At 44.0% G+C, this 11794-nt stretch overlaps 1 protein-coding gene across 1 annotated transcript; it reads right to left on the bottom strand.

Annotated features, from left to right (window-relative positions):
• Positions 1-873: 873 nt before the first annotated feature.
• Positions 874-10339, bottom strand: LOC147018899 (uncharacterized). Its single transcript, XM_085900049.1, has 3 exons — positions 10133-10339; positions 6216-6422; positions 874-1107 (listed from the first exon to the last, which is right to left on the bottom strand). The coding sequence occupies exons 1-3, from the start codon at positions 10179-10181 to the stop codon at positions 980-982; spliced, it is 384 nt and encodes a 127-aa protein (XP_085756175.1). The 5' UTR covers positions 10182-10339; the 3' UTR covers positions 874-979.
• Between the last annotated feature and the right edge of the window lie 1455 nt (positions 10340-11794).

The raw sequence follows: 11794 nt of genomic DNA, 5'->3' as shown, positions 1-11794 counted from the left end.
GGACAAATTAACTAGTTTTAGAAGGTGGAGCTGCTGAGAAGTTCAATTCTAGAGCTTATATTTTGAAATTTGGCTCGGTTTAAGACATTCTACAGGTTATGGCTTGTGCGGAAATGAAATAAAGCCACAAACGCCGGCGTATCCTGGCATTTATAAGCATAGCAATGCATACATTGATTCGAAGGTATGATGATCGAAGATGAGGAAAGTGAAAAAAAAACTATCGGTAAGAAACTGTTGTGGACTGTTCCAATTCAAGGCATTGTTGAGCAGGTCAAAAAATGGTGAATTGAGACCCAAGCGAGTAACAGAGATGTGACCAAGGATGAGGCTTGACAGTGGAACCTCTAAAAAAGAAAGACAAATTAATTAATTAATTATATTTTCTTCTTTTTTTAGCTTTGTCGGAACGTGGTTTACCAATGGGGCAGGAGGGGAGAGGGCTTTTGATTATGACTGGTGATCCTTAAGTATTAATGCAGAACACCCTCAGACTGAAGGTCGAATGGGTCTCTGGGGATGAAGGGATCTAATGGGGTCTAAAGGGTCCACAGGGTCCTAAAGTCCTTAAATTAGATCTTTAATCATCTTCAAAAGGAGTGTTTAAATGAACCAAATCACCCAATTTTCATTCATGCACTTCCTTGGAGTTCCCTTCACATGTAGTAAAAGGTTCAGACCACGAGGTTTCATGGTTGGAATTATGAAGGAGACAAACACAATGACACACACACTGACATAAACTGACACACTCACATTTATTGTTATAGAATATATATATATATATATATATATATATATATATATATATATATATATATATATATATATATATATATATATATATATACGAATATACATACATTCTACACTGCCAGCATAAAGAGAATACATTAAGACATTTCCAAGTTTGTGATGCACCATCAGGAAAAGTAATAAACAGGTGTGTGGCAAGCTTCCATGAAACAACAAGAAGGGGCTATATGGCACACCACAAGGCTATGCGTGGAACTGTTGTGAGAGCATTTTCCTGGAAAGCTGATTTCCAGACTTGGAGATGTGAATAGGCCTCCCAAATCTCCTGATCGTGTCCCTCTTGATTATTTCCTGTGGGGGTATTTAAAAGACTGAGTGTACATGAACATGCCACACACTCAATGAACTGAAAGAAATAATTACGAGGGAAATTCACGCTATTCCAATGGAGTACTCTGTTGTAAAGGTGATGAAGGCAATGGCTCCCAGAGCAGTGGAATGTGTTACCTGGCAAGGTATCCATTCAACTGACATCATTTTCAACCTCGTGTATGCTGAAGAAATTCTAATGTCTTTCCTTTCCCAATGTTAATTCATTGGAACACATAAAGTCTTCTGTAATTAAAATATATTTAAATTTCAAATCAGTCCCATCTTTTGCCGCACCCTGTGTAAGCTTAATTGTGTTTCTGAGATGTGGTTGATCCCAAGAGTTCCAAGATGGCGGAAATCGGAATGCCACCTGACAACACAACATTTATGACTGCAAATGGGATATTAGGCTTTACAACATCTCTGAAGCACGACTCGCTCTCCAATGCATCAACAGAATGGCAGAATGGCGATTTTTGTGAGGTTAATGCTCCGAAGGGACAAACCCCACCGGCTCTGCACACTCGAGCCTGCGACGTTCATTATAGTTTACAGAACGAAGTATGTCGTTTGGCCCATACTGGACACACAAATGATAACATGAAATGCTGCAAAAATTATCAAATTGATGCTGGATGACGGGATTCATAAAGTGTCTGCATTTGGAAGATAACCGAGAAGGCCCTTATATTGAAAAGCCTAATTTAATCAGCACATTGTTTCTCACTTTAATGGTGTCCCGTAGCTTACGCTCTGTTATTAAATGCCTCCAAGGGTTTTATAAGAACAAAGCAGCGTATCAATGTTCTCATTAGTACAGCGGAGGAGGAAACTGGCATTGGAATGGGGCCCAAAGCTCTTTGACCATGATAGATTTCTACAGCTCCACCGACAGCACGGTGCACATGGGAGCAACGGAGAATACCTGGTGGAAATGATGTAAAACATTGTTCAGTTTCATCGACAAAACGGGCTTTGAGGGAAGCAAAAGCTGTAAAAGCTCAAGCTCACGACGTCTGGAATTTTCAAAGCAAGTTTGGCACGTTTTACATCTCAAATGAACTTTCTACCATAAAGCATCTCTTTCAATTATACAGACTATAAACCCTTGGAGCTGTGTACGATTTTACTGGTCAGGTGTGGGATATTCACGGTTATGGGCTGCTTTCCCCCCAATATGACGTCGATAACTCCGACTACGTACTTTTAACGGTCTGGATGAAATGTTTTTATTGCAACATAAAGTGCTTCGTTTTACCTTGTTCACCATTCGTGTAAAGCAACCGGCACAATGTTTTGCGACACAGGCCAAGGCTCGCTCCCTTATTGATTACAAGTTTCCAAGTAATTACCTCCACCACCGAAGGTGGACAGAGGTTCTGTTTTCACCCCTGTCTGTGTCTGTTTATCTGTCTGTCTGTCTGTGAGAACGATGTCTCAAAAAGTTATGGAAAAAGTTATTCGTTGGACCGGTTGGGTGTTTGACAAGGAATAATTGACTCAACTTTGGTGAAGATTCAGATCCACATACTATAATTTTTAAACTGATTTTTCATCATTGAGAGAAAGGACCAAAGACGACATATAGCAGATATCTCAAAAAGTTATCCATGGATTCGGACGAAACTTGGTGGACAGGTTTGGTGTGTGACAAGGACGAATGGTCTCAATTATGGTGAAGATCCGAATCTGGATATAAATACAAGAATTTTTATTAATTTTTCAAGTGATTTTCACCATTGAGAGGGAGCCAAAAATGATATAAGTATAGCACGATATCTCAAGAAGTTGTGAACGGACTATGTCAAAACTTGGTGGATGAGTTGAGTACGTGACAAGAACAAGCCTATTGGACTTTGTGTGTGACAAGGACTAATAGTCCAGGTGTAGATCAATGGGATATAAAACGTAAATTGTTCAGCCTGGTGGAGGTATTTTATATGGTCTCATGCTCATGGATGAGCTGAAACTCAGATCTAATCACAAATCAGGATTTGCACTCTGGCCACTGTCAACACTTCATTCCGCAAAACCCACAAATGTAAGGAAATCTGAAAACCGACTGTAGGAATACCTCCGATACTGCTGCCATCTGCAGGGCAGCTCAGCAGATGATGGGATTGGGGCAAAGCCTTCGAGAACCCCTTTCCTTGATGATAGGAGGAAAACCACGGGGTAAACCTAAAGGGTCCGATTGTGGGAATGTGCGGCAGAGTGGTGCTGAGGTAATGTCCACCAGACGGTGGTCTCCTTGGGTTAACCTTAGGCAGTCCCGTCGGGTGGGTGCCTGGAATATCCTATCTCTAAGAGAGGATGATGACCTGTCTCTTTTATCATCTGAGCTCAAGCATTTGAACATAGGTATTGCAGCACTCTCTGAGGTTCGGCGACCGGATAATGGCGAGTTCATGGCAGGTGGTCACACCTACTAATGGTCTGTTCGCTCTGATGGTTACCATGCCAAAGGAGTTGCTGTTGCTGTGTCCAAAATGCTGACTCCAATGATAAGTGAGGTAACACTGATCAACAAGCATATTATGAGACGAAGGATTTGTCACTCATTGGGTGTTGTTTCCCTAGTCTGTATATGTTCCACTTGAGGCTTGTGATCTCACTGTGAAGGATGCACTCTATGCCGGGCTCGAGTCTGTGGTTGACCAGTGCCCCAGGCGAGATACTCTTCGAGTCTTGGGGGATATTAATGCATTGACTGGGACTGAGAGAGATGGTTATGACACATGTCTTGGTCCGCATGGGTCTGGAACTGTGAACCAGAATAGCACAAAGCTCCTTTATTTTGCAAGAAGACAAGGACTTAGGGTGGCTGGTTCAGGGTTGCAGCATTCAAAGGCTCATCGCTGGACTTGGTAATCCAACGCTTGTGGTGTGGCAAAGGAGATTGACCATGTGCTCATTGATGCTCACTGGAGGATGACACAGAACTGCAGAGTCTACCGGAGTGCTCAGTTCCTAAATACCGACCACAAGCTTGTTGTAGCAACTCTAAAGTTACAGCTTAAATCCAGAAGAATGCTACCATCCCAGCAGATGTTGGATGTTGGCAAGCTCAAGGATGAGAGGGGAGCTGAGGGGCATGCAAATAGGCTGTGTGTGTGGATTTGGGGAGTCTGGATGCTTTGGGGGAATCCTGAAGAGTTGTGGCTTGCCATCAAGACCACCATCATTGATGTTGCCAGTGGATGTCTTGGAACTCACTGTGGGTTGAAGAAGAATTTTGTGTCTCAAGGGACACTGGATACCATTGACCAGAGTCGCAGGGCCAGGCTTAATGGCAGAGCTGAGCTGTTCAGGCCTAAGTCACATTTGCTCTACGGCGAGGATACGGCGGCCGTACGCCCTCTGAATTGACAGAAACGTGCGGCGGCCGCAGAGTTTCTGCGGTGGCCTCAAGGTGGCCTTACGCCATTTGGCTATATTTTACAGGCCGTAGGGGTCGCCGTGGAATTATAGCGCAGAGTTATAACTTTTTTTCATTTCTACGTTCGCCGTAGCAATTCGACAAGCCGAAACAAAAGAACTGGTAAAAAAACCCACTCGTTACCGTCCGTCTGGCTGCACGTTCGCCTTAGGGCGAATTCGCCTTAAACCCTGCGGTCACCCTGCGGTCACTTTGCGGTCGCCTTGAGGCTACCTTGCGTCTGCTTTGAAAATTATATGGCCGCCGCAGGAACGCCCTAAGGTCACAGTGCGACATCAAATCAAAGACCGTGCGGCACCCCCACGTTTTCGGTCTGCACAATTTATAAATACGCCGTGCTGCTCCCCAAAAAATAAAAACATATGTGACTGCTACATTGTGTGACCGTGGAAATACTGCGGCCGCCATATGATTGCTAGTGGCCGTAGATTTTGTAGACCCCACGGCCGCCGTGGCAAATGTGACTTAGGCCTCAGGGAGCTGAGGCCTAAAACTGCACGTGCGCCAAGAGTGGACAAAGAGGCCTATTTGCAAGGAATTTGTGAGGGGGTGGAGCATCACCTGTGGTCAAGTGATTGTCGTTCTTACAGGGAAAATCGCACATTGTGTTCCTCCAAGCCCATCCCTCAGTGTACGGCAGAGTGTAGGGTGGTGGGCTCTTGACAAAGGAGTCCTAAGTGAAGGCCTGCTGGGTCCGTTACTTTGAGCGGCTGTACCAGGCTGTTCCACCAGCTGTTGAGTTGGATGTCAGGGGTGTTACAATACCTATTGCTGACACGCCAATCAACTGTGATCAACCTTTGTTTGTGGAAACACAGGCTGTGGTGAACTGCTTGAAATGGGTTAAAGCTCCTGGGATAAGTGCCATCCATGCTGAACTTTTCAAGGCTGGTGGAAATGCTGTACTCATGTCAATGCATGCAGTTCTGTGCCTTGCCTGGAACACAGGCATCTTCCCATTTGACTGGAAGCGGGGCCATGTTTTTCCTCTCTGGAAAGGGAAGGGTGATCACCAGGACTGCAACAACTCCCTTGGGGTGATGCAGCTCTCAGTGCCCAGCAAGGTCTTTGCTTGAATTATTCTTTGTAGGATTTCCCACAATCTGCTTGGGCACCAGTGTCCAGAAGAGTCAGGCTTTACACCAAAGAGGTCAACGATTGACCGTATCCTTGCTCTTCATGTCCTCACCAAATGCAGACAAGAGTTTCGGCAGGGGCTGCTTGCAGCTTATGTTCATCTCTGTAAAGCGTACGATTCAGTGAATCAGGATGCCTTCTGGAAGATTCTTGGTCTTTGTGGGGTGCCACCAAAACTGATCGATCTGATGCCTGAAATGTACTCTGCTACTGAGGGTGCTGTGAAATGTGATTATACCATCTGACTTATTTCTAGTTGTTACTCGTCAGGGGTGTCTACTGGCCCCCACACTTTTCAGCCCTTATATGGACTGGATTCTGGGGAGGATGTTGGAGAGATCAAGCTGCGGTGCATCCTTGGAGAATCCTTGGCTCTCATTGGTGGGACTTTGTGTCCTACGAGAGGTTGCTGAGAGAGACTGAATTGTGATTTGCTACCTGCATCGTCTGTGAGCATCAGCTGCGGCTGTATGAACATGTGTCTCATTTTCATGATGCTGATCCCACTCACCAGATTCTCTCAGTGAAGGAGCCTCATGAGTGGAGGAAGCCAATGGGCCAACCACGTTCCTCTTGGTTGCAGCAGGCGATCGGCATCTCAAGGAGATGGGGATGGCCCAGGCATCTGCCTGGGGGATGGCAAGATGGAGGCCCCTGGAGTACCGGCAGAAATTGGACACAGCGATGTGCTGCTCTGGTGCATGTTCCCATGCCTGACCTGTCCAGAGGCAGAAACAAAAATCAAGCATGTCACATTTGTTAATTACCTGCGTTCTGTATTATGATCTCCTGGTGTTGCAGGTGCTTTCAAATATCGACTCCGAAGGTTCTAGTTGACTTTCTCGGGAAGTCAATAATTTGCAGTTGTCGAAAATACGAGAAAAGCAGTCAGCGGAATTTTTCCGGAATCAAGTGAGCGGAATCAAGCGGAATTTTTCGATTTGAATGCTGGCACTATCAGCTGGGACTCCCAACGTTCGATTCCCCCCCAGCCGATGGAGTCAAACCACACAGCTATAAACAAAGCCACCAATTACATTTTTGCTGCGACCTGTGCAGTGTGCAGTGTTGAGAAAAAAAGACAACATGGACAGGGTCTGCAAATGGCAAATTTGATTGGTCATCTTCATATAAAATGCTGTAATATTTTGTCCAAGTACTGCACACTCAAGTTTTATCAAACCCAGATCCTCTGGTTAACCATACCAATGATTTTACATCTGAGTTAGCTGGGTGACCCACAGGTTAAGCACACAATTCTCCCACATAGAGAAATGCCGCTCTCTTTCCACCGTTGCTTCCGGGACAGTCACTGCCAACCATAGAAGCAGCGACAGCCTGTCCATAAGAGAGTATTCACCCCCTGAGGGCACTCCCATGACAACTATTATTAACCCCAACGGGTGTAGTTATACAATTATAAATGAACAGGCAAACAGACGTAAGATGTATATGTGGGAAAACTAAGTGCCCAGACTTGGAATCAAACCCAGGTCCTCTGGAAACTGAGCACGAATGCTAAACATGCTAAACGCCCTATGTTTAGGCCATGAACGGTGAGAAATGATCACCAGGCCTCTTTGTGCTGCAATAACTCAAAATATTACTTTTTCTCACCAAAAGATATATGCCTCTCTCCACCTTCTCTCTCTTTTCACCATAACACCACACTGCCAGCACTTTTTTTTCCCAACGAGCTCTCTCTCTCTCTCTCTCTCTCTCTCTCTCTCTCTCTCTCTCTCTCTCTCTCTCTCTCTCTCTCTCTCTCTCTCTCTCTCTCTCTCTCTCTCTCTCTCTTTCTCTTTCTCTTTCTCTCTCTCTCTCTCTCTCTTTCTCTCTCTTTCTCTCTCTTTCTCTCTCTCTCTCTCTCTTTCTCTCTCTCTCTCTCTCTCTTTCTCTCTCTTTCTCTCTCTTTCTCTCTCTTTCTCTCTCTTTCTCTCTCTTTCTCTCTCTTTCTCTCTCTTTCTCTCTCTTTCTCTCTCTCTCTCTCTCTCTCTTTCTTTCTCTCTCACTGGAGCACCATCCCATTCATTCTTTGTTTCCTGTCCGAGGTCTCCGTAGACATCACTTTATCTTTCTTGAGAATCCTTGTGACATCACGTCTCCGACAAAGAGATGAGATTCCCTTCCATATCAGTCATATCCGGACTACCTTCCCTGAAGACGAGCTCCTGAGCATCCAATAGAAGAAAAGACAAGAGACATGACAGATCCACCTTAACAATCATGTCAAACTCTGCTCCAATTAGATAAGCAAATTCCCCCTTCCCCAAGGAATGTAACACCTGGAAATTATGGAATAAATGAGTTTAAGTCTATACTTTAGCACAATCAGCCGAGATATGCCAGAAGTATCTTTAAAGGCAGTATGCCTCGGCAATAATTATACCTGTTGGCAGACAGAGATTGTTTGCAGAGCAAAGGAGCCGCAGATTTGTCGTGGCCGGAATGAAAGAACGTTTTCAGGCAGCACTTTGCAAAGCTTGGTTGAAGGAAATGAAATTACAAGCACGCGGGGAAAGGTCTGTAATTTAAGCAGGACGGCTACATCAAGGGGATTAGCGGATTGTAAGTGAAACAAGGTGGCAGAATGAAAGACGTTTATGAAATATACTGGTGAGGAAGCAATATCTGCACATTCTCCTCCCCAATGGCTGTAACTATGGCCTGGCCCGACAAAGAATGCAAAACATGGTGTGGGAGGTTTGATGGATGAAGGCATGAAAAAGTAAAGGACGGGAGGTGGGTTGAAGGAGGGCTGAGGGATATTGATGTAAAGGGAGGAGAAAGAACAGCAAATTAGTAGAATTGGAATGGGATGAAAGTGTTTCAAGCCAAATGGAAGAAAACTGGGTTTAGAAAGAACGAAAACATTCTCAACCTTGATATTTATCTCTCCAATTACTGGGATGTGTTTCATTCCACATATTCATTCCTTGTGTAAGGCAGCTTTTGTGTAAATGTTGAAGGAATTTTTATTAACACTTTGCATACACATCTGTTGCTGTTAATGTGTTTTCCTTTTTCGATGTTGCACAAAAAATGTATTTTGCTTCCCATGAAAGCTCCAATGTCATCTGCCAATGTTGTTTCTAAAGTGCAAAAACTATTTTGCTGAAGAGCTTTTGTTCTGAAATTATAGATGCTTTTACGAGCGCTGGCTCGCTGAACCCTCCGTAGTATTCTGATGAAGCTTTAGCCCGTGGAAGCTTGTACCACTCAAAAATGGAGGGCTGAGAGCGGCTCTTATAGCCCACCCAGCAGGTCAATAAAGCGAAGTTTGAACAAAACGATCGGGTTTTGACAAGACTGGCACGGGTTTCACTAGAACGACAGAGATACTGATTACAACTAGGGAGCTCATAGAACACCTTACCCCACGCAGTCTTGAGAAACAAGAACATGGTTGCGTCTGTCAGTGGCAAATTTGATTGGAAGTGATGCTGTAAAATGCCATAATCATTTGTCCAATTACTGCTAAACGGAAGGTTTTTGAAAATGCCAATAATACGATTTGTGTTCTCCAGTATTCAAATGTATAATTCAATTAACATATCATTAAGATTTTCATTGATGGAGAGAAAAAACCTTTTTTGGAACCTTTTTCACATTGAGACAACAACAGAGGCTTCAGGTCTGCGAGAACAACTGGGTCAGGAGGATTGTGGGAGTGAAGAGGGTGGATAGAACGATGGATGAACTGAGGGAGGAGATTGATGTGCAGATGTGCTTGACGGGACGATTGGTGAAATTCTGGCTGAGATGGGCTGGACACTTGGTTCAGATGGAGGAAGAGAGAATGGCAAAAAGAGCGGATAGGTTGAGGGAACAAGTTCGAAGAAAGAGAGGTAAACCGTGGTTGAGATGGGGAGGATTGTGTGAGGAAGGATATCAGTAAGGGAGGGGTGGTTGGAGAGGATAGAGAGTTGGCTGAGCACAGAGGGAGGTGGAGGAATATCGTGGTCAATACAGAGCAGAAGCTTGGTGCTATCGGACCTTACCCCTTATAAATGGAAGAGGAGGAGACGAACAATAAAAGCAAATATTAAATAGGAAATGGGAAGAACGTTGCAGCTCATGATCCTCAAAGTATAGAAACATTTTTTTCCACCCCAAGCATTTTGCATATGGTGGACCATCTATGGAACCCAGTTGGGTGGCAGGAGGGGTGGGGGGGATTTGTTAAATTGTGGGGAAGATAAATCCAAGAAAAAGGGGTATAGAGGTTGCGAAGGAAGGGAGAGGAAAAGGAAAGGAGTTTTGGAGGTAACGGAGGAAAGGAAGGGGAGAGATGGGGCATATGTTCAGGAAGGCATGAAGACTTCTGGCACTTTGTGGACATATCTATAGAAGACTTTATACCTGTAAAACAACGAGCAAGTAGTCATCTTGTTAAAAAGAAAGATGGTAATTGATTGATTGTCTTACATTTAGATGAGTGAGGCTGGTGTTGGCTTAGTGGTTCGGGTGGTGGCATGGAATCCTCGGGGTCCTGAGTTCGAGCCCTGCTGGCTACTGAATTAACATCAGGGGGTTGACTCAGCCTGTCATCCTTCCGAGGTCGGCAAAATGAGCACCAGTATACTGGTAATTATCCCTACGTGTTGAAGGCGACGAAAGGGTTGGGGTCAGGAAGGGCATCCGCCTGTAAAAAAAAAAAAAAAACATTGCCACAAGAAAGGGTACCCTGATTGGAGCCTGCAAAAAGCTGACCCCTGCTCAGGGAAAAAGGCTTTAAAATGGTGATGATGATGATGATAATGAAGATTATGATGATGATGATGATGATGATGATGATCTTACATTTAGATGAGACATTCTGCTGCAAGCAATTCAACTCACAAGTCTTGGATAATCAACAATCTAAACAAAACTACTGCAAATAAATAAATAGATAAAATAATGTTTAGGGGGGCAAGGGATGCTCTTGTTAATACGAGCTTAACATCGCGAACCTACTCTTTTAATCTTCCAAATGGATGAATTATATTTGAGACTAGTTGCATCATGGAATTTATTGAGTCACATAAAATAACACACAATAATAAATAATTAATGATAATCACTATATATATATATATATATATATATATATATATATATATATATATATATATATATATATATATATATATATATATATATATATATCTACCACTCTTCTCCCCCCCCTACTCAGTTTCGATGGTACTGCTCTCTCTCTCTCTCTCTCTCTCTCTCTCTCTCTCTCTCTCTCTCTCTCTCTCTCTCTCTCTCTCTCTCTCTCTCTCTCTCTCTCTCTCTCTCTCTCTCTCTCTCTCTCTCTCTCTCTCTCTCTCTCTCTCTCTCTCTCTCTCTCTCTCTCTCTCTCTCTCTCTCTCTCTCTCTCTCTCTCTCTCTCTCTCTCTCTCTCTCTCTCTCTCTCTCTCTCTCTCTCTCTCTCTCTCTCTCTCTCTCTCTCTCTCTCTCTCTCTCTCTCTCTCTCTCTCTCTCTCTCTCTCTCCTTTTGCCATTTCCCCATTTAGTTTGGGAATGTTGCTCATTGAACATGTATACTTGGCCTGTCTTTTATGAATCGTCAGGCCAAGCCTCACATTCGACTGATGCTAGCAGAGATTTGTAATTTGTTCAAAGTGCCTGCAATAACTCGCCTATTCTTTGTCGAAGGACACCATAGGATATTTGACTTTCAGGTTCAGTAACGAATGCTATCAGACTGGTCCACCGCTTAACATCTATCCGAGAGATGGCACATTTGGTGATACAACACCTTGCCTGTGAAGAACCAATCAGATAATTTATGGTCAGGTTTTTATTTTTGTTTACATTATCAAAGCTCGTCGAAGAGCTAGAGCAGAATGGAAGGGAACGAAATCGAAAGGGGGAAACACCAACAGCAGAGTAGACCTGAGAGTGGGATCAAGAACAAGGGGTGGGGGGGGGAGGAGAGAGAAAAGGGGAAGAAATCACAATAACCTGTAAAAAGGATTGCTGAGGAATGGGGTCATTTGGGGTAGAAGAGATCAGAAGTATGGATGGGTGATGTAGTGGTGAACAGCGGTCTTGAGCCCTGGAGGGAAGAATGGGACTGAACAGACTGGGAAAGTCTGT

The sequence above is a fragment of the Eptatretus burgeri genome, chromosome 10 (assembly GCF_056783735.1).
Source record: "Eptatretus burgeri isolate ZD-2024b chromosome 10, Ebu_testis_v1, whole genome shotgun sequence".
In the NCBI taxonomy this organism is placed as follows: Eukaryota; Metazoa; Chordata; class Myxini; order Myxiniformes; family Myxinidae; genus Eptatretus; species Eptatretus burgeri.
The sequence above is the reverse complement of the archived record's forward strand: the minus strand, read 5'-3'. Positions and strand labels throughout refer to the sequence as shown.

Bases quoted from the DNA above. Each gene is read 5' to 3' on its own strand.
- LOC147018899 (XM_085900049.1), bottom strand. From the start codon at position 10,181: ATGCCACCACCCGAACCACTAAGCCAACACCAGCCTCACTCATCTAAA. The intron at 6,423-10,132 runs GTAAGACAATCA...GCCTCTGGACAG, and splicing joins CCAGCCTCACTCATCTAAAT to GTCAGGCATGGGAACATGCA. The intron at 1,108-6,215 runs GTGAGTGGGATC...ATACCCCCACAG, and splicing joins TCCTTCACTGAGAGAATCTG to GAAATAATCAAGAGGGACAC.